The sequence below is a fragment of the Lytechinus pictus genome, chromosome 14, assembly GCF_037042905.1.
Source record: "Lytechinus pictus isolate F3 Inbred chromosome 14, Lp3.0, whole genome shotgun sequence".
Lineage (NCBI taxonomy): Eukaryota > Metazoa > Echinodermata > Echinoidea > Temnopleuroida > Toxopneustidae > Lytechinus > Lytechinus pictus.
In genome coordinates this window covers 6413886-6438435 of record NC_087258.1, presented here as the reverse complement: position 1 = coordinate 6438435, position 24550 = coordinate 6413886, and the positions used below count along the sequence as shown (strand labels likewise).

Sequence of the window (24550 nt, the reverse complement as noted above, 5' to 3'; positions counted from 1 at the left end):
TTTCTTGGAGTGGACCTACAACCACTTTTGCAACCAAACTCTTCTGAAGAGCTCAATCGTCAAAATGGGTTAGGTCCATTTTTCGAAAATTTCATTGTTTTCTTTCTCAAAACCTATAGATTTTTAGTCGCTCTGATGATACCAAAGAAAATTCGAAATTAATTAAAATGTGAATTAAAGTGGCAAAGAAAAATCACTTTTTTATTCAGAAGAGATTGGATTCATTTAAGTTTGCTTGCAAAACGGGTTACATGTAGGTCCACAATAATAATCAAAAGTTTGAAAAAAAAATTTACAGAAAAAATGAGGACAGGTAGACAGTACGATGATACACTACCTGAACCTGGTGGACTGTACTTTAACGGATGATGATGATGATTTCTTTTATACCCAATTTTATGTTCACATGATAGTACGTATAGCCTACGTATCATTGCAGTAAGTGAGAATAAAAAAACATGATTTTTTTTTTCTCGGAATGGTCCAAAGTGAATCAATAAGCAAATGAACGACAGTGGGAAGGGGTCGGGGGGGGGGGGCGCTCAACCCACGGAGAAAGAATGAGGTACAACATTAAGAAGTGCGGTGGACAAAGGAAAGGAATATATTGAAGGAAAGGATAAGGGGAAATACAGTATGATGTCATTGTCTGTCGAGTATGTTAACATTTGTAAAAGTTAGATTTTCATGTAGGCCTCGGGCTATAAAAAAATCTTTTTATAAATTAGGTTAATCTAAATGTTATTTTACTTATTTCGTATTGTTTTGTTTTTGACAAGTTAAGTTATTTATCTCGCCTCATTCAGATACTAGTAGTTGCGAGGATAATTGTGAAATCTTTATCATTCTAAGAAAATCTTATCCAACGCAACGCGCAGCCAGCGGCCGGGGAAATCCCGAGCGATGACGTACCGTTTCGCGGCATCTTTTTCTCACACATATATATATCTGAGCTGAGCCGACATTACAATTATCTTGAAAGAAAAGGTCTCCAAATTTGTAAGTAATTCGGTATTATGTCGTTCTTCTTATTTGTTGTTTAGAAACAAGTGTCATTATTGTACTTTCATTATTAACGGTAACCTATTTGTTTCAATTTGTCGAAACGAAAAGGAGAGGAGTCGCTCTGAGTCTGACTGTCTGACGACTGGAGTTGACTCACTAAATATAGTTTCACTGTGAGGTGAGTATATTCGTACCGGGCCCAACGTATGTGCAAGGCCCGTTTTTTAGCACTTGTGCAATTCATATTATCGTATCACGGAATTATGGTATCCTCGTAGGGACATGGGTGTATAAGCATCGCACGCGCCGTGAAATGAAATTACTCTTTTATAGTTTGGACAGTGTTGGGGCGGTGGCTGTTCATATTCTTGCTATTGATATGATACTTGTTAGAATTCAGTGCAGCATGATTGATACTAAACCCTATGAACCTATAGGACTAGAGTCTATGGATCATTTGCAGATAATTGTGAGGAGTGATGATTGTTGGCAAAAAGATAAGACAGCCGTCTGTTTCAAGCAAGCCTTGAAATAAAGCAGCTGCAGACCAGGGGCAATTTTTCAAAAAAAATTGCCCCCGGCTCACGGGCTTTTTACAGGAACCGGGGGCAATTAAAAAAATATATATATAACGGTGAACCACACCGCAAATTTGTTTATAGTAAGCGCAGCTCTAGACCAAAAGCTTCGGTCTCTGTTATGTTGGTTGTTCAGCTGAACTCCGTTGGCTTCACTCACCAAATACAGAGACCGAAGTTCTAGCGCGATCTGTACAGGGGACTCAATGGCAATATGTTTATGTACTTAAGATCGGATAAAACGGGGAAGTGAATTTGCGCGACAGCCGAGGTAAGTCACTGTTTTTGTTCCTTTTAACTTGATTTTTCTCCGTTTTTTGGCAATTAATGCCAAGAGGGAATATTAATTTGCATTTTGGTCGCCTTAATTTTCAAAATTTTTATTCATTAAAGACAAAAATTGAAGGTCCCCGACGGGGGGATTTTGCATTGCAAGTCCCCTAATGGTGGTTGCACGCTAGCGAGCCGTCTGTGTACGAGGAGAAATTAAAATAAAAAAAAAGTTAAAAAACTCCTCGAAACAGACGGCTGCCAGCTGTCTAGCGCAGCTCCTGCAATTTTTTAATTAGTACATGAATAGCATGCTAAGAATTGGGGTTATTCAAACATTTAAGAAATCAGATTTTAAATAAATGTTAAAGTGTGTTTTGACACCCTCACTCCACATCCCCTTTACAACCACACACACATGGGCTTATTTATTTTTCATCTTTGATAAACCGCGAACAATGAACCCTCCCCCCCCAAAAAAAAAATCTAAATAAATGAATAAATAAAAATATAAAAAAGAGAGAGAGATGGAGAAAGAGAGAATTCAGATCAAATAATAGTAAATTTAGAAAAAATTAATAATTGTTAAGGTTTTTTTCATGGTTAGAATCACGGGTGTGGGTGAGTGTTTGTGTGTGATTGTGACTGTGAGGTGCACTTGGATTGCATATAAATTATGTTAAAGAAATGAAATCAATATCTAACTCAGTCTATTCAAATTCCAGCACATAGCCACAGGCTATGTATGTATTGTAGGTTCATGTACCTTAAGTTTTTCACAAGTTATTTGAAAACGCAGATCTCCACAGAAAATGCCTTTCATTTTTGGAGAGTCTAAATTCGGTGAAAATGTATTCACTAATAACTTAAATATTCATCACAATGAAGAAATCATAAAGTTTTTTGACAGTTTTCAAAAATTAACATGAAATCTAAACTCTATCTGAAATGGAAAATCACCATCACTTGGGCCATTACTGATAAAATTCTCACCCAGAGCTCTGGCAGAGAACATGAGCTCAAACTGGATAGCTAACACCACACTCAAGTGCACGGCGTCCTATTTTTTTTTAGATGGAGCCTTGTTTGATGATTTATTGTCTGATATTTACCCCTCTCCAAGAAAGAAATTAAAAAGCTATAATTCACAACTATAAGCTAAGTGATTTTGGATTATTAAGGCTCTGTTTTGACAAGCAAAGTCGGCGACTGAGGATAAAAGACTCGCATATCGTATGTGCTGTGAATAGGGATTTATCTCCTGTGCAATTCGAATTACTATATCGCAGAATTGTGATATCCCAACTGGAAATGTGTGCTTTAGAAATTGCACATGGTGAAGTATGGAAAAACCGCTACCGGAAGCACGCGCGCACATGTATTACAGAAAAAAAAAGACGGACGTAGCTCACTTTTCATGGTACAGAAAAAAAGACGCACTTGGAAATTTGAAACTGCTTATTGTAAATTGAAAGTTACTTGATTTTGGCTTTTCAGATATTTAAATTACATGGATGATATGGCTTCACTGCTCACTCACGGCGGGCGCAATTACCTGGAAATTATTTGCGCCCGGTCGTCAAAATTTTGATGATTTTGGGGCTTTATGGGCGCAATTTATGGGCGTAGGGTTATTCCTTGACTTCTCAAAAGCGTTTGATACAATAGATCATGAAATACTATTATGTAAGCTATCAAATTACGGTATCAGAGGGACAGCTTTACAATGGTTTAGGAGTTATCTTACTGATAGAATTCAGTTTGTTACAGTAAATGAATCAGAATCTCCAACAAGGCCAGTATTCTTGGCCCTTTGCTATTTGTACTTTATGTTAATGATATGAAAAATTCATCTCATGTTCTCTCATTGATTCTCTTTGCTGATGATTCCAATATTTTCTTTACACATCATGATCCACATGTACTTGTGAGCACTATGAATGCAGAATTTAAAAAAGTAACAAACTGGATTAAAGCCAACAAACTGTCATTGAATCTGCAAAAAACTAATTATATGCTTTTTAGTCATTCATTGAAACATCTACCGCATCAAATACTTTTAGATAATACTGAAATCAAAGAAGTGCAAACAACAAAATTCTTAGGTCTTACTATTGATCACAAGCTTATGTGGAATGCTCATATCAACAATATTTGCAAAACTGTGGCAAGAAATATTGGAGTCATCAATAAGCTTAAAAACGCTCTTCCAGCACAGGCGCTATCCATGTTGTATTGTGCATTAATTCTACCATATCTTAATTATGGAATTCTGGCATGGGGTAATGCCTCTCAAACGAGACTCAATAAAGTCTTGCTACTTCAGAAAAAAGTACTGAGAATAATATGCAATATGTCCTTTAGAGCTCATACAGATGAATTGTTTCGTCATAAACGTATCCTTAAAGTCAATGACCTGTACCGCTTGCAACTATTCCAATTCATGTATAAGCTAGATAGAAATAGTGTACCTAATGTCCTACAAAAGAAATTTATGAGAAACAATACTTTACATTCATATAATATGAGACATTCAAATGACTATCACTTACCCAAAAGTAGAACAGTATTTTCTAGCAAAACTGTATTTTTCACAGGACCAAAACTCTGGAATTCTCTGGACAGAGTAATAAAAGAGGCAGCTAATCTAAACCGATTTAAATTACTCATCAAAAAAATTATTCTGAATTCTTATTGATTCAATCCAATATTTTGTGAACCTCATACTTACCCACGGTAGTATTGATTGTTTTAAAGTCAATATTTAATTTTGTATATAGTGTAAATACATTTGTGTTACAGTGTTTATATATAATTTTATAGAATTTTGCTGATTATTTTACTCTACTTATATCATATTACCCTTGTATAAAATTTTGATAGGGGGTCTACATTTTACAAGCTTTGCTTTTTAGTAGGCCCCTCCACTTTTTTCATTTCATTGCTACGTTTCAATCCTGTGTGTTATGCATTTTTTTCAGTGTTAAAATGATTTATTATAAATGTACTTTGATGATTGTGGAATATGAATATATCAATAAATAAATAAATTGATGGCTTTATGAGCACAAATTTGTGCTCAGCGCCCGCTTATTTCAAGGCTTGGTTTCAAGGAGTTTTTTATTTATTAAAATATTAAAGGAGAATTAAACTCTTGGAGCAAGTTAGCTTTTGTGAAAGCAGAAAAATCAAAGAATAAGATCAACAAAAGTTTGAGTAAAATAGGACTAGCAATAGAAGAGTTATGAGCATTTGAATGTCGAGATCACTAATGCTATGAAGATCCTCCCATTGGCAATGCGACCAAGATCTATGATGTCACAGATGAACAACTCTCCCCTTTTGGACACTGAAAATATACCCCAAAACATCTCTTTTTGCTCATTCTAATCATATGACAAACGATTCATCAATGATATAATGTTGTGAAACCTCTGTACTTGTCCTCTCATAAAGAGAACACCTCACCTTGTGATAGACTCTATAAAAGTGAGAATATAAGTGAAATAAGTACTAAAGTAATGAGGGAGTTGTACGTGTGTGACATCACAGATCTTGGTCGCATTGCCAATGGGAGGATTTACATGGCATTAGTGATCTCAATATTCAAATGCTCATAACTTTCTTATTATTCATTCAATATTCCTCAAACTTTCAACAATATGTTTCTTTGATTTTTCTTTTTGATATGGATTCAGCTGGTTTCAAGGGTTTCATTCTCCTTTAATATTAACATTTTTTGTTCATTTCTTGTACACAGACGGCTCGCGATTGTGCAGCTGCCATTAGGGGGTTAACAATACAACCCCCCCCCCCCAACTAGCCAGGAAGCTCCTTTCACTAATGTGTACTTAGTAACTTACTCTCCACGGAGCCAAGAATTGTGTCCCATTCATGTGCGTGTACCGTGAAAAAAGCTGAAATTATCACCCCCGAGATTTCTACTTTCCTTCTAAAAGATCTAGCCCTAAATGATGGGATACAACTTCATTTCCGACATTAATACGATGTTGATTTCATTTTTAAACAACAATTCATAAAAAACCGAGAAAAATATTTTGAGAAGACCGAAAAAAATTGACGATGTTTACGTTGCCATCTTGTACTTTGTTTTTTGCCAAGCTACAAGACGCATATCCTCCTGTTGCAGCGGCAACGCCATGGCCTTTTCTAATTTTTAGCTCGTCCGGCCCGAAGGGCCAAATGAGCTTATGCCGTGGCGTGGCGTCCGTCGTCTGTCGTCCGTCCACAATTTCAAAATGCTACTTCTTCCCAATTTCAATTCTGTTTATATGATAGCACTAGGTGGGGATTCAAAACTTCTACACAGAATTTTGAAATTATTGCTAATTTATGCGCATTTTTCAAAATTCACAAAAAAATGCTTCTTCTTTATTTGTTGACCGATTTTGAATTTGTTGCTTCCATCTGGTAGAGCTTCATGAGGTTCACCAAACTTTTACACAGAATGTTGAAATTTTGACCAGAACAATTTTAATGCTTATTTATGCGAAATTAATTTACCCGGTATGCATATTTTAAAAAATTCACATAAAATGCTTCTTCTTTATTTGTTGACCGATTTTGATTTTTTTTCTTCCATCTGGTATAGCTTCATGAGGTTCACCAAACGTCTCCACAGAATTTTGAAATTTTGACTAGAACAATTCTTATGCTAATTTATGCGAAATTAATTTATTCATATTTTTGAATTTTGAAATTTTAAGTAGAAAATTATTTATGCTAATTTATGCGAAATTTATTCATAAATCACAGAAAATGCCTCTTCTTCATTTGTTGACAGATTTTGATTTTTTTTCTTCCATCTGGTAGAGCTGCATGAGGTTCACCAAACTTGTCCAGAAAATTTTGAAATTTTGTCTGGAAAATAATGCTAATTTATGCAAAATTTATTCATAAATCACAAAAAAATGTTCTTCCTCATTTGTTGATCAATTTCAATTTTGTTTGCTTTATATGATAGCTCGAGATGGTGATACAAAATTTCAACACAGAATTTTGAAATTCATTAAATATGCTAATTTATTTATATATTTTCAAAACTCACAAAAATTATTTATTTGTTGATTGATTTTGATTATTTTTGTTCCATCTGAGAGCTTCATGAGGTTCACCAAGGTTCTACACAGATTTAAGAAATTTTGTCTAGAAAGTTATTTATGCTTAATTTATATGAAATTTATTCATAGATCACAAAAAATGATTCTATGTCATTTCTTCATCAATTTCAATTCTATATCCTCAATTTATGTCACCAATATAATTCACTACAGTGTCAACTGGGCTGAAATTAAAATTGTGTTAAATTTTGTTGCGAGATGCCGGATGAGATCCACATCATTGATGTGCTAGTTTTAATATAATTGATATAGGCTTTCCACTTTTGCTCTCCCTCAATAAAGCAGTATCCCACAATCCGTTGCTGACGTGGCTGTCTACTTTATCTGTTATGCCTGTACTTTTCTGTGGTTGAAATGCTTGTAATTTATTTGATTTTGTTGGACATGATATGGGTGATGGAGTCTAATGAAGTCCAACATTGGCATTCTTTTTCCTTGAGACGTGAGTGATAGGTGACAGGGATAGATCTAATTATCCTGGGACCTGTTTCTCAACACCATAAGTCTAACTTCTTGACTAAATCAGAGTTACTGTAGTGGGCTACTTGTCCGCTAATTGTTTCACGGAGCCCTCTTTGCTAAGATTCGGACTAGCAACCTGACTATTAAATGCAAAGTGTCCAATGTATACAAATCACTCCGCACCGTAGATGACCTCTTCGATGTAGGACATTAACATTCTAATTGACCTAATAAATTTGTTCCTAAAATATTTGTAAAATACTTGTAATTTTTTCCAATGGATGAAATACTAGATGATATAAATGAGTCCGTTGTGTAGCTATACAACTTGCGTAACCTCATCTAGAGCAACCCTTATTGATAATATATTTACTGATTGTGTTCAATACAATTTCTGTTCAGTAATATTTTGTTCTGTTTTCTCTGATCACATGCCAATTTACAGCATTAACAAAGTCAAAGCAATCACTACTAGTAAAGTAAAATGTTTAGACGTGTTATTACTGAAGGACAAGTCCATCCCAACAAAAAGTTGATATAAATAAAAAGAGAAAAATCCAACAGGCATAACAGTGAAAATTCATCAAAATCGGTTGTAAAATAAGAAAGTTATGATATGTTAAAGTTTTGCTTAATTTCACAAAACAGTTATACGCAAGTCCTGGTCGGATTGCAAATAAGGAGACTGATGACGTCATCCACTCACTATTTATTTTGTATCTTATTATATGAAAAAGGAAATATTCTAATTTTCTCACTGTCAAGTGAAACAACAATTGATTCCTCCCTGAACTTGTGGAATTAGCTGTGCTATATGATTCTGTCAATGTGGTCCTTATTGACAAATCTGTAAAAAATGAAATATTATATAATTCAAACAAAAAACCAAAATAAATAGTGAGTGAAGGACATCATAACTGTCTCATTTGCATGTCACTGGATTGTGCATATTAATGTCTTGTGAAAAATAAGTGAAAATTTAAAATGTGATAACTTTCTTATTTCACATCCAATTTTGATGAAATTTTCAGCATTATGCTAGTTTGATTTTTCTTTATAATTGTTCAAATTAACCCTTTTCTGGGGTGGACTTGACCTTCAAGAAAGAATTGATAACTTCAGACAAGATCTTAACATAGATTGGTCTAGTTTATATAATTTATTTGATGCCAATGTTTACTATAACTAGTTTAGTGACATTTTTTTCAAAGTTATATAATTTACATTTCCCTTTGATTGAATTGAGTGGTAAGAATAAATGTAAGAAGCCGTGGATTACCCCTGTTCTTCTGAAATCCATTCATAAAAAGAAAACGCTGTATTATATATCTTCCTTTGGTTTTTTTATGTTGTTATATTAAGGGGGCCCCCTTCACAAGCTCTGCTTCTACATGTATGAGGTCCAAAACCTTTCATGTTCTATTCTTTTTGCCAACCTTTGTACTAAATATTTGTATTTTATCACCTGATAGGTTTGAATAAACTTATATCACTTGTGATATTTATGACACCTCCGAAGGCCGAAGCTGTCATAACTTCTTTCGTAATGACCATGTACATGCATAGTAGAGCCCTGTGAATGTGGATAGATTATATACAGTTGAGGCCAGAAGTTTAAATACACGTACACCAGGGAAATTCGAAGAAAAGTTGACACTTGCCAAACATCATAAAATCTACTGTGTCTTATAAAATATGACAAATTTGATATCAAACAAATATGTAATGTATGTCATGCCCCTTCATCACATTGCTTTGTCATCAGGAGCTGAAAAATATTTAGGTGTCATTTTTCCCCCCAAAATCTTCGTATTTCAGACAGATTAATTACATGTAAAAAGTGCCTCAAAATTTGAAAACTAATTATCTTACATAATCATATCATAGAAGTTGAAATTACATTGCAAAACAAGTGGGCTAGATCATTCAATATTGTAATGCACAGAAGCTATAAAAACTGTTCGGTTAAAAAGCCACAAAAACTGTTATCTAGAAATAGTAAAATAATAAAAAATAATATATAACTTAAAACAATTTATGTTGCACTACTTTGATGTTTGGAATCATAAAAATTGGTATCGTTATAGTCATTTTACAAACTTATTATGTAATTCTTTATAGCTAACTTCAGTAAACTATGAAAATATGATATCCTGTGGTACCCATCTCAGCGTCCACATGTGATTTTTGTGTCATGAAATCAATTCATAATTTTATTTTCTCAGCAATGGCATGCTCTAGCCTTCATGGTTTAGGTATGTATCAATGCATATCTTGCTTCAAATATAATTTTATTTTTTAATTTCCCAATTCACTACAATAATTTCAGTGTTATTACTGTTTTTCTTTTTGAAAATTTGGCTATTTTGTAACAAAGGCTACGTTTCATCTGCTGAATTCTGATGATAGTATCATCATCAAGGAATTGTAGTTGGGAAGCTTTTCATAAAACAGGTTTAGTAAGATTGGAGCTAATTCCGTGGTTGGCGGATAAAGATATAACTAACTTATCCATGGTTTTCAGAGATGAGCCCCTGAGGGTTAATTTATTAATTTCTGACATTTGTTTGTTTGTCCTTCCCACCACATAATCATAGATGGTAGTAGTAATCAGCATGTAATGAATGTAGGCTCTATGTCTGCACCTAAAATAATGACTTTCTTTCACATTCTACGAAAATCTTCATACTAGTATAGTGCTGTTTATTATATTGCGCCAAAAATCTCATCCAAATTAAAGCAAAAAAAAAAGAATTTGTTTTAAAAAAAAATGCAGTCTATCATTTTGAGATATATTGGTGCCCCATGTCTACTCACCCATTTATTCTACACACACACTATGGTTTTACACGAAAGGCTCCAAATATTGCATGAGTTATCTGAAATTTAACATTTTGGCAATTTTCTTTTTTTAGTCCATGAACAAACAGAGACCAAAGCTTTTGGTAGTGCTGCAAGTCAAGCATTATGTTTGGGTTTGGTTTGGGCGTTTGGCAGGGTTTGCCATCCCCCAACTTTGGTTTGGCTTAGGGTTTGGCAATGTACCTTGTAGCCTTGTAGTAGTTTTCCCTGAAGTCCACCAGGAAATGATACTCAGGGCTCAGTCACACTTCCTTTATAATAAATCAGAAAAAAGTTAAAAACTACCACCAGTTCCACCACCAAGCAACCTAAAATCTTTTATATCGTAAAAAAACCTCTACATGTAGAATATAAATTTGTTTTTAAAAAGAATAGTTATGGAAATTGTAAATTGAAATTCTTTTACTAAAAAAATTATTGAACATTTTAAATAAAGGACCTTTGTATTTTCGTTTCTAAATTGAATAAAGGACAAGGATAATTGAAAGGTATACAAGGAAAATATAAGGGAAGTGAAGGAAAGAGAGTAGAAATGGAAATTCAAAGAACAGAATTTGGCCCTGAGTAATGCTTCCTGGTTGAGGACTTCAGGGAAAACTACAATAAGAAAAAAAAATCATTATTATGTTATCTAGATAGGTTTTAGGATCAATTAGAATTTCATAGCAATATATCAATATTTGTGGAGCATTGTGGCTCAGTGGATTTAGTCTCCTGATTTTGAAACAGAGGGTTGTAAGTTCAAATCCCAGCCTTGGCATTATTTATTCACTTTGTGCTGCACTCAACACAGGCGAGTTAAATGGATACAAGGGGCCCATTGCATGAAAGTTACTGTTATGGTAACTTTACCATCCAATGGTAACTACCATGGTAACAATGATCAACAGCCAGTCAAAATCAAGGATTCCACACCATTGGATGGCAAAGTTGCCATAATGGTAACTTTCATGCAATGGGGTCCTGGTGGGTGTTTCATAAAGCTGTTCGTATGTTGAGAGCGGCTTTAAGAACGACTGGTGAACCTTTCTTATATGTTAAATAATCACCAATGAACATTTAATGGTGAATATCATTTACCACAAGAAAAGATCACCAGTTCTTCTTAAAGTCACTCAAGATTGATTTATGAACAGCTTTATGAACCGGCCCGCTGGTAGGAATTAAAGGGGAAATTCACCCTGAAGAAAAGTTTGTTGTAAAAATAGGAGAAAAAATATTGGTGAAGGTTTGAAGAAAATCCATCAAAGCTTAAGAAAGTTATTTTAATTTCTGGATTTGTGATGTCATAAACGAGCAGCTGCCCCATATGTTATGTATTATAAAAATACATATATTTCAATTTTTTAATGATTCGTGATGACTTATTTTTGTTTTCTTTTTAGGAATGAGTGTGAAATTATTTGTCTATTGATATACTGAAGGTACAGTAAATTTTCTGAGAATATGGCATTTCATTGAGTTTTTGCCATACGAGATGTAGGAAAGCTGCTCGCATATGACGTCACAAATCAAATAATTAAAATGGATGGATTTTTCTCAAACCTTCTGCATTATTTTTTCTGCTATTTTTACAATAAACTTTTTGTCAGGGTGAACTTCCTGTTTAATTCCTTAAAACATGTGTGCGCTGTACATGTAATTATTTATACCGCCAACCTAAAGCTGGGGTAATAATATCCAAGTCTTTTGGAAGTGCATAGAGACATTATAATCATAATTTGTTTTGCACTATACAAGAACTGGTTTATTATTATCATTATTTGGTGTGAGATTCACATGAAATTTAAAGAGGTTGGTTTAACACCATCAGTTGATTTCATGCGGACTGACCCAAATTTTTATTTTCCTGCAGATTTCATCAGAACAAGTCAAAGTTTGAAGAGTCAAAATGGAGCTGGCAGACAGGAAGACCATCAAGCGGAACATGGTGTCACTGTCAAATGATATGGACTTCAAAAGTGTGTCAGTTGCCCTGCTTGCCCGGGATATCTTTGAAAAACATCACATTCAGCGATATGAGGTATAAATTGATTGTTTGAGTCAATAATAATTGTGTTTTATACAGCCAGGTTAATGGCTACCTCAGTCTTGCAACTGCATGTCGTGCATTTAAAGGGCAAGTACTTGGCAAAACGTTGAGTTGAACAGAACGAGAAGCAAAAAATCAAACTAGTATAGCACTGAAAATTTCATCAAAATCGGATGTAAATTAAGAAAGTTACATGCACATATATATTTTAATTTTTGTCTCACCTGCATAGCAGAGCGAGACTGCCACTTTTCCGACGGTGGTGTTGTCAACATTGAAATGTTAACCAAGGTTAAGTTTTTGAAATGTCATCATAAACTTAGAGAGTATATGGACCTAGTTCATGAAACTTGGATATAAGGGTAATCAAGTATTACTGAACATCCTGCCCTAGTTTCAGGTCACATGATTAAGGTCAAAGGTCATTTAGGGTCAATGAACTTTGGCCATGTTGGGGTTATTTGAGGAATTGTCATCATAACTTAAAAAGTTTATGGATCTAGTTCATGAAACTTTGATATAAGAGCAACCATGTATCCCTGAATATCATGTGCGAGTTTCAGGTCACATGACCAAGGTCAAAGGTCACTTAGGGTCAACAAACTTTAGTAATGTTGGGGGTATTTGTGGAATTGTCATCATAACTTTAAAAGTTTATGGATCTAGTTCATGAAACTTGGACATATGGGAGCAATGTATCCCTGAATACCCTGTGTGCTTTTCAGGAACATGGCCGAGATCAAAGGTCACTTAAAGGTCAGTGAATTCTGGCCCTGTTGGGAGTATTTGTTGAATTGGCATCATAACTTAGAAAGCTTATGGATCTAGTTCATGAAACATCGACATAAGAGTAATGATTGTTTTTCACATGTCTTAGGTCACATGATCATGGTCAAAGGCCATTTTTGGTCAATGGACATATTTTATTATCATATTGTTTTCTTCTGTGAAAATCATTCATTAGCTGTTTTCACAGGCAGCACTGCTGCTATATCGTATTGCGTAATGCAGGTGAGACTGCCAGATGCGTTTTACTTGTTCCTAATTATAATGTGCAACAAAGTTTGATATTTCCCTGAAAATGTTGAATTGCCATTGTTGTACTCTATTGTGATTCATAAAGATGCTTCCTTATTGCTGAAAAAATTAAAATGTCCTACATGTTTATCATATAATAGAATAGTGAGTGAGTGACATAAACCGCCATTTGCATATCACTGTGTTGTGCTTATAACTCTTAAATTGTGAAAACTAAGTGAAATTTTAAAATGCCTTAACTTTCTTATTTAACATCTGATTTTGATGAAATTTTCAACGTTATGTTTGTTGGATATTCCCATTTTTACTCATATCCACTGATTGTTGGGATGGATTTGCCCTTATATTTCTACCCTTCTGCAATTTAAATTTTGATCTAACAAGAATGGGAAATGTCCCAATTATGCTCATTGCTAACTGAGTGACATTTCCTAACTTGTATTCATGTATTAACCCATGTCTTTTTTTTTCTATCATCATCATCATCATCACCATCATCATTATCATCATCATTACCGCCACCTCCACCACCACCGCCACCACCATCATCATCATCATCTTCATCATCATTATCATCATCTTCATCATCATCATCATCATCATCATTTTCATCATCATCATCATCACCATCATCATCATCATCACCATCATCATCATCATCATCACTAACATCACCATCATCATCATCATCACCATCATCATCATCATCATCATCACCATCACCATCATCATCACCATCATCATCATCATCACCATCATCATCATCACCATCATCATCACCATCATCATCATCACCATCACCATCATCATCATCATCACCATCATCATCATCACCATCATTATCATCATCATCATCACCATCATCATCGCCATCATCACCATCATCATCATCATTATCATCACCATCATCATCACCATCACCATCATCATCATCATCATCATCATCGAACCCACGACCTGTTCATTAGGCTAGCGCTCTATCACTAGGCCACCATGCCAGATTCTGTGCATATGCAAAATGCCAACCTAGTGTATGTAATCATGCATATACCCATGTCTTTTCCTTTTTCTATTGGACATTTTGTGTTCATTTCCTTTCAACTTGTTTGTATTCAGTTCATCTTAAAATACAATCATTAGTCAAAGCAATTTCATAAAAACCAAATTATGCAAATTATGTTATATATTTCGCCCATGTTGAATTCTATAAAGTCGAACCGATTCCTATGGTCCCAAAATATTTGAATTTTGCAAAGTTACTTGTACAGTAAAGGGAATATGTAGCACAGCTTTAAAAGCTCCACCTGGAGTCCACTACCCATATCTGGCCAGGTTTATTACCCAATGCAACATTCTACAATGTGTAGTCTTGTATATAGGCCCACTTGATTGTAACACACTAATTCACAACTCAATACATTCATACCTCAGTAATAATGTTACCAAATAGCAAACCAGAGCCTGTACTTAGTTTCTCAATACGAATAGTATTATAGGTTATTTTATCCTCTGCATTACTTATAGTTATATCAAAAGGACTATGTTAATAAGACTAGCCAAGTATAACACACAAGCAATGAGAGATAACAAACGGTGTAGATCCATTTGCTCCCCCTTTATCTATTTTTAGAAACATTTTCGTTTATAAGGAAAACATGAATATTCATTGTCACTTATCTTTTGTGCTTTTCTATTCTTTTTATTACCGACAATTTAAGTCTAAGTCGTCTGAGAGAGACCAAAATCTGGCACTCCTGATGGACATAGATACAAGAGGTCCTAGGGCATTCGTCAGCCTGATTGAGGCCTTGGTCGAGGCAAACCAAGTAAATTTGGCCCAGTTGCTAGGGTACCCAGCAGGAGGAAATGCACCAGGTCAGATGGGCCAGGCACAGGCTTCAACACCCCATCACAACATACCTGGTCCCTTTGGTCAACCTACCCAGCAGCAGGCACCTCAAGGTTCGTTTTTTTTAGTAAGGGGGCTCCACAGGGGTGGGGGGACAGGGCAGGAAAAAATAATACACAAGGGCAAAATGCTTAAATGAGCCCTAGAGAATTAAGAAAGAGCCCCTGAAAATTCCATATTCTTCATTGTATGAAAGGTTATGAAATGATGAAGATATTAGTTGTGGGCTATGAAATAAAACCCTGTAAATATTAGAAAAAGTTTTGCCTGGGACAGAAGAGAGAAGAAAAGAAAGGGAAAACATGAGAGGGAAAGAAGAAGAAAGAATATAAAGAAGAGGTTGCTTGGTCATTGAGAATAAGAAAAAAAATGCATGAACTCAAGTTATTATTTTTCATAGTTAGTACTTTTTAGATTCTCCTTCCAATTAGGATTAAAGGTGAGTCCATTCCAGAAAAAAATTATTTTGAATTAATAGAGAAAAATTAAACATATTCACAGAAATATGAATGAGATATGAAATAAGAATGTACTGACGATTTAATTTTCTCTCTTGATTTTACATAACAGTTAACCCTAAAAGGACCTGGGGCCATGATTGCCCATTAACCTCCCCCCCCTCGATGCTTCGTGCGATATTTCCAAAACGCAAAAAGATAGCACCACAAAATCTTATGACCTTTTATTTTAAGTCTTGTGCAACTTTTGACACCAAATTCACAACGCCACGTGACTTTTTACAAGACATTGTCATGCCGAAAATGGCTCATTTTTATACTTTGTGTACAAAGTCTGTGGGAGATATTTTTCATTCTATTTGGTCTGCTTAATTAATGTAGGGCTGGATTTAGTTGTTAAATGATCTGTAATAATTTCTATTGAAAAAACAATGAAATACACAATAAATTCTAAAAACAAAGAAATACATGTACATATGAAAAAAATTGGCTTTTGCAATTTTTCTTTGCGGAAACCTTTTAAATTAGATTACAAAAATGACATCTGGAAAAAAGAAGAAAATTTGAAGTGAAATTGGGTGTTAAATATGCAAATAATGTTTTTTAGGAATAAATTTGCATATATTTTTCATAATAAATAAAAAAATAATTGTTTTCAGAATGTTTTTATACTGGCTTGTAGTTTTTGTGGTAAAGAATGTGCGTGCCAAATTTCGGCGGGATTGTGTGAATGGTGGTCGAGATCAGAGGGGGAGGGGGGGGGGGTGGGGGCCATTACTATTTCATTTGTACTTAAGTATATGAAATAATTCACTTTTTTTCTCTTGGTCGTTATCTGAAACGGTTTGATTTCTCCCTGAATTTGTGGCATTACCATTTTTGCAAGATTATTATCATTGAAGAGTTTGATCTTTTTTTTGTCCGCAAATATGTAAATATTCCACATTTCAAATAATACAATTTTAGTTGGTTTGAAATTGATTGAACAATTATTTGTATCTAACCTGTAATCTTGTAATTATATATTTGTATATGTGATGATGTTGTATCAATTTTATTTTGGTATTAAAAAGTACTCAATGCTGGCTGGAACTGTGCCATGAGTGCCCAGCTGAGGCGGATACCGGTGCTATACAAGAACCCATCATCATCATCATCATGAAGAAGCAATGTTTAGGCACATTATAAATGCGATATATCATCATCATCACCACATTCATTATCACCACCATAAAATCTCACTAGTATATGTATTGGCATGAAGTTTTCTTATTTTAGACTCTTTCAATTTCATTTTTATAGCGTGGCCTCCCCGAGACAGCTCTGGTGACTACAGCACAACTCAAATGGATGCTTTATCTTCTTATCCACAATCTATGGTGGATAATGATAATGTAAGTTGATACCCAAAAAAGAATAATGATAATCAATCAATCAATCAATCAATCAATCAACCAACCAATGTGAATGAATGAATGAATGAATGAATGAATGAATGAATGAATGAATGAATGAATGAATGAATGAATGAATGAATGAATGAATGAATGAATGAATGAATGAATAAATGAATATTAAATGAATGAATAAATAAATAAACAAATAAATAAAAATAAATGAAAATTAATAATAATAGTAGTGATAAAGATAAAATAAATAAATAAAAATGATAATTAATATGGAAATAGAATAAAAAGAATAAATGAAAAAAATATTAGCGATATTTTGTTTATTCCTTGAATAAGTGCTTAAAATTTAAATGAAGTCTTTTTTGTATTCCCATGGTAAATTGTTTTTCATCGTAATAGTACATTTGTTTTCCTAACTTTATGTGTTGAATCTTGTCATCCACACAGATTGTGGAAATATCTTTTTAATATCCACAGATTAGACAGAGCATTCTTTAAAATGTATATTATGAATTTTATAAAAACATCATGTACGTGTATGTTTGCACACTCTCTTTACCTGATAATTCCAAGTTATAGTATCAGGTGGGTGTTTCATAAAGCTGTTCGTAAGTTAAGAGCGACTTTAAGAATGACTGGTGAATCTTTCTTACGCGCGTAACCATCGCCAATGAATATACCATTTACCACAATAAAGGATCACCAGTTGTTCTTAAAGTCGCTCTTAACTTACGAACAGCTTTATGAAACGGCCCCCAGGTATTATATCTGATGATTTTGTATTGTATTTTTCTTTTAGAAATGAATTTGAATTTTGAATAAACTGTTCTGAGAACATTACATCAGTGCTTTGCTGAATTGCCCCTATGTAGTCCACATTGCATTCTTTTTCTTATTTTGATGTCAAAACTTGTCTTTGGGACGTCATGGTCAAGTGGTTAAGACTCTTGTCTTTCAATCAGAGGTATGTGGGTTGAATCCCAGCCATGACATGTTTTCCTTCAGCAAGAAATTTTCTCAGACTGTGCTGCACTCAACCCAGTTGAGGTGAATGGGTACCCAGCAGGATTAATTCCTTGAAGTTGTTATTTTTCCACAGGTGTACAAAATGAAATCCAGACCGAGAGGGATAGCGCTCATCATAAACAACAAAACATTTAAAACTATGAAGAAGAGATCAGGAACTGACGTAGATAGTCGTAATTTACAGAATGTCTTCAAGCAGCTGGGATTCAATGTAGTTGTACATAATGACCTCAAAGGACGGGTGAGTGGTGTACTCTGTGGCCAACATAAAGGCCCTGTCACATCGTTCAGTGCAAGCCTTGCGGGTGATCACCCGCTGCTCACCTGCAACAAGTTTTGAGCATGTTCAATATTTTCTGCTTGCAAATCAGATTTTCGTGTGCACCTGTGTGTGAGATGCGTGCAAGATAATGTCAATGTGGGTGACTTATTATTATTATTATTATTATTTGTTTGGCGTCACCTGTGCCTGGGAGGCGAAAAGTGAACTGAATCACTATGACCCACAGGTCTCTCCTGATATAACTGATTTGGGGGAATGCAGGTGGACCACTACACCGGGGTTTCCCCCTACTCTTATACGAATAGTGCAGAATAGAAACTTACGAATAGAAAAAAGAGAAGGCTTGCATGGAGCAATGTGACAGGGCCTTAAGGAAACATTTCATTTCAGCATAAGTAAACCCCCAAAGAGCCAGAACCGCCAAAAATGCCTGGCTGGTTAGTGTTGAACAGAATCTGACGTAACTCGTCAAAAATTACAAAAAGACTTGAAACAGCTTGTATTCTACTGTATTTAGTGGTACATAGAGATCTAAAAGAAAGGGTGAATTCCGGGGGGATAAATGTTTCTTGGGCCTGGGGTCATTCACTGTATAGTCAAATTTCCAAAAAAAATAAATTGTTCATATATTTTAATTAATTATTTATGCAAATGAGCATATGAAATTTGCCCTAAATTTTGTTTTTTCATGTATTTTTTTGCCTTTTACTCACTTTATGTAAAAAGTAGAATGCTAATTTTTGATGAGAGTATCATCTTTACATTTCTAGAAAATATGGACAAAAAATTGCCATGATGTAATTAATTTCTTATGTATTTTATTTTTTTCAAAAATTCTTATGTATTTCTTTGTTTTTTAAAACCTTTGTTTTTCATTGTTTTTCTGATGAATCTTGTCGGGGACCCTTTTGCGATCATAAATAGCATAAATACATCCATTATCAGCAAAAGTAAAAATAACATACATAAATGATTTTTGGTTGAAAAACACAATTTGCATTGACTTTGTACACAGAATCACGTTTTTTAGCAATTTTGAGTCAGTCATGCACTTACGAAACATTGCGTAATTTCAGAACTACGTACCCGTGGTCGCAAATTTGGTCTCAAAAGATGTGCAAGACTTGAAACTAAAAAGTCAGCTAGTGGCACGGTCAAAAACATTTGCACGATGTCTTAGTGATGAAATTGGTCGAGGGGGGTTAAATTGACCCCCCTCGTTAGATAAGGGTTAAAATAAAACTTGAAATAAAAAATGATATTAAGCCTATATGAATTAGTGCAAATGGAAGAATAATCCTTGCCTTACACTATGACATCATTAATGTGTCCAATTTGAAGTGTCCATAGGTATAGTAATTACCGATTTTTACAACTTTTGAAAAAATCATATTTTTCTTCTTGTTTGTCCAATACTGTTCCAACTTTCACCTATCTACTTTTTTATTTTTTTTCTCTGAAAACAACTTTTTATTTGGATTGTATTCCCCTGTAAAAAATTGCAGGAGATTCAAGGAATGATTGATCAACTGAGGAGACACAACCACACCGGGTTCGACTGTTTCATCTTCGCCATACTCACCCATGGGATAGAGGGCGCTGTTTATGGGACTGATGAGTACCTTGTGAAGATCGAAGACATCGTGAGTCAGTTTGGTTCCGATCGTTGCCCAACGTTGAATGGAAAGCCCAAGTTGTTCTTCCTACAGGCATGTCGAGGAGGTTAGTCAAGTTGTCATCTGTAGCAGAGATGTATAATATGATAATAATGCTGAAATATTGTGACACTGAGACTTCAATGAGTAGATGGTATTGGGTTCATAATATATCACCTATTATTAAATCATAAAGAATTTTGGTTAACACATGCTTCAGATGGAATTCTTATAAAATTTAGCCTTTTTCATTTGTATTCTACTGTTTAACTTTGTGTTTATTGCTTTTTTATTGATATTGTCATTGACTTTATTCTGAAAATAAAAACATACAAAAGTAATTTGAGTGATGAATTTTTGGGCTAAAAACACAGTTTGCATTGAATTTGTACATGAATTCATATTTTGAGCAATTGTGGGTCTGACATACTCTAATTTCACAATTATGTACCCAGGGGTCGCAAGTTAGGGTTCTAAAGTTGCGAAAGACTTAAAAGAAAAAAGTTATGGAACAACACAGCACCAGCATTTCATGTTACAGATCTATCGCAAAAATGTTGAGGATTCCAACCCTCCAGCCTATTTTGGGTTAGAGTCATAGGAACGATGCTCTCAAAAGCAGTTTATTTCATTTTATTGATGTATAGGGGAGACCGGGGTTAGTTGGAACGCGGGGTAAGTTGAAAAATTGTAATTTTCTATAACGTCTTTAAATAAATTTCTGCAATACTGCCCTCAATTTATTGTCATTATCAACAGCCATCCACCATATTACAGACAACACATGTGCAACAAGCCTGGTGAAGTTAGAAAGGAATTTTTGTTTTTTGACCTTCTGAGTAATTTTTTTCTCTTTCAGAAATGTTTTATTATCTCAGAGAAGTTTAAAGGTCAAGTTGGCCAGTTAGGGGGGTATAATAGACACTTGTACCAAGCTACAAAATGAGGTTATTAATATGCCATGGTGAAGTCCCTTTTTTGTGCTGTAAGCGTATAAACGTCAAATGGGCCTCTGGGGTTAGTTGGAACAAAATTGAAGGGGCTAGTTGGAACATGTTCCAACTTACCCCAAACATAATTATGAATAAAAACATTGGATATGAGAAAAACATATATAAAGTATTTCACACTCTTCTGAACATATATTGTATACCATGCTTGTTTTGTTTATCAGTTAGATCTGAGTGTGCATTTAAAATTTAGGGCAAATTTCATATGCTTATTTTCATAATTGATTAATGAAAAAAATATAAACAATTAATTTTGTCTTGTAAATTTGATGCAGAAGTACATGAAATTGCTGATAGTACACTTAATTGCATGTAAAATCGAACGCACCCAAATATGCGGAATTCTACTACACAGTCTGCTTGCGTGAGTGGCTGTATAATAGAAAACATAAAGTTCAACAAATCCACACTTTTTGAACTTGAAAAAAATAAAGCAAATAGGCTAAAACCATGTAATATTACAGTTTTAAATAGTTTTAGTATAATTCTTAATTGACCATGCAGTGTTCCAACTTACCCCATACCATGTTCCAACTTACCCCGTATTGAGGAAAGTTGGAACGTTTGTGATGGTCTTGTTCAAGGTGGATTTTTTCTGTAACCATTTTATGGGGTACATTTGAAGCCCTTAGATATATGCTTCAAGCTATGAGGCGCCGAATGTACCAATATTATATAGAACAATTATTTGTTATATAATCATTATTTATTAAATAATAACTATTATTTATATATAATTTACATTTTATTGTAAATAACTACTATTATATAAAATATCATTTCTAATTATTTATATATAATTCCAAGTAATACTTCATTATTTGTAAATAATGATTATTTGTTTTTCATTATTTATAAATAATGATTATTTTTTTCATTATTTACAAATAATGATTATTTGTTTTTCATTATTTATAAATAATGATTATTTGTTTTTCATTATTTATAAATAATAATTATTTGTTTTTCATTATTTATAAATAATGATTATTTGTTTTTCATTATTTACAAATAATGATTATTTGTTTTTCATTATTTATAAATAATGATTATTTGTTTTTCATTATTTATAAATAATGATTATTTGTTTTTCATTATTTACAAATAATGATCTTATTTGTTTTTTATTATTTATAAATAATGATTATTTGTTTTTCATTATTTATAAATAATTTGTTGAGTTTTTCATTATTTATAAATAATGATTATTTGTTAAATAATGAAAACGTCTACTTCATTATTTATAAATAATTTTTTCGAGTGCACCATTATTCTCATTATTTATAAATAATCATTATTTAATGTTCGAGTTTTCCATTCTTTATAAATAAAGATTATTTGTTAAATAATGAAATATCTACTTCATTATTTATAAATAATAATTTTGTTTCATTATCCCATTATTTATAAATAATCATTATTTATAAACAATTTTTACAGTTTGCCATTATATACAAATAATCATTATTTATATACAAATAACCATTATTTATTAAATAATGCCATTATTTATTAAATAATGGAAAACTCGCTATAACATGCAAATGTGGGACCGCCCATGATATGAATATTCATGATGCGATTTCCTTTTTCGTGATTTTTCTTCACAAATTTTTGTCCATTTCCTCTTCATAATGACATTTCTTGAAGCAATTTTCTAGGGATATGGTCTGATTGTAATATTCTTCATTTTCTATATAACTTCGTCTTCGTAGAAATATCAAAAAGTGTAATTTTATACGATTTTTCCTACAGTTCACAATCCCCATAGGCGCGCGTGTATCGTAGGGACAACCGGTGAATCGACGGAGTGCTCTTCATCGAAATACTACGTTGGTTGGTCCCCGGAAGTGGCGGGCGGAATTTAGCCCGAATCCTCGATGGAAGTCGATCAAGTGCATATGAGCTGAGAGAGTGAAATATCAGTGTACTTGTACAGGCCCTTCTACTTTTTATAAATATTTCTTGTTGCTTTTTTTGTTAAGTTAATTTTTCCTGGTGTAGAGATAAGTTTCAGTTCTAATAATGCACTTCAAATACATTTTGGAGTGTCTGTTTGAGGCGTTTGGGGCGATTTCACCCTGGCCCCAAAATGCTCGCAACGACAATACGGGGGCATGATGACCCCTAAATTTTTAAAAACTTATTTTTCTATTGAAAATTATCACAAAATTCACCAAAAGTGTGCACGAAAGCCTTCGTATTTCACTTTTAAAACTCCAAAAAGTGCCCAAATGACAAGCTTGGTCGCTTCGCTGTGTCGCTTTCAACTTGAGAATGTTTACGCGTCTGCTTCCCCCCCCCCCTCCTCCGAAAGAAATTCTGTATACGGCCATGCTCTAAAGAGCCTGGCACATTGATTTATGTATACTTTCATTTTCATTATTTTTATCTCATTATCAACATGGCCTTACGCAAAATTTTTTCCAGGGGGGCCGGGGCCAGAGCATGACGCGCGTAAACTTTCTCAAAAAAATCTTGAAAGCGAGACAGCCACGGGACCAAGCCCAAATGACAAGCTTGGTCGCTTCGCTGTCTCGCTTTCAACTTGAGAACGTTTACGCGCGTCTGCCCCCACCCCCCGAAAGAAATTCTGTGAACGGCCATGCTCAAAAGAGCATATGGCACATTGATTTATATGTACTTTTCATTTTCATTATTTTTATCACATTATCATCATGGCCTTACACAGAATTTTTACCGGGGGGGGGGGGGGGGGGGGGGGAGCAGCTAGGACGCGCGTAAGATTTCTCAAAAAAATCTTGAAAGCGAGACAGCGACGCGACCAAGCTCAAATGACAAGCTTGGTCGCTTCGCTTTTTCAAGATTTTTATGAGAAAGTTTACGCGCGTCCTGCTCCCCCCACCCCCCCCCCCCCCGGAAAAAATTCTGCGTAAGGCCATGATGATAATGAGATAAAAATAATGAAAATGAAGTATACATAAATCAATGTGCCAGGCGCTCTTTAGAGCATGGCCGTATACAGAATTTCTTTCGGAGGAGGGGGGGGGGGGGGGAAGCAGACGCGTAAACGTTCTCGTTGAAAGCGACACAGCGAAGCGACCAAGCTTGTCATTTGGGCACTTTTTGGAGTTTTAAAAGTGAAATACGAAGGCTTTCGTGCACACTTTTGGTGAATTTTGTGATAATTTTCAATAGAAAAATAAGTTTTTAAAAATTTAGGGGTCATCATGCCCCCGCATTGTCGTTGCGAGCATTTTGGGGCCAGGGTGAAATCGCCCCAAACGCCTCAAACAGACACTCCAAAATGTATTTGAAGTGCATTATTAGATCTGAAACTTATCTCTACACCAGGAAAAATTAACTTAACAAAAAAAGCAACAAGAAATATTTATAAAAAGTAGAAGGGCCTGTACAAGTACACTGATATTTCACTCTCTCAGCTCATATG

At 34.2% G+C, this 24550-nt stretch overlaps 1 protein-coding gene across 1 annotated transcript in view; it reads left to right on the top strand.

Moving 5' to 3' along the window:
• Window positions 1–905: 905 nt before the first annotated feature.
• The window catches only part of LOC129276714 (caspase-3-like), a 34687-nt gene continuing 11042 nt past the window's right edge, over window positions 906–24550 (top strand). The window contains exons 1-6 of the mRNA XM_064109796.1: window positions 906–999; window positions 12174–12341; window positions 15107–15350; window positions 17058–17149; window positions 18264–18431; window positions 19979–20195. Of these exons, the coding sequence (XP_063965866.1) occupies window positions 12210–12341; window positions 15107–15350; window positions 17058–17149; window positions 18264–18431; window positions 19979–20195 (853 nt within the window). The 5' untranslated portion in view covers window positions 906–999; window positions 12174–12209. The remainder of the gene's footprint in view (window positions 1000–12173; window positions 12342–15106; window positions 15351–17057; window positions 17150–18263; window positions 18432–19978; window positions 20196–24550) is intronic.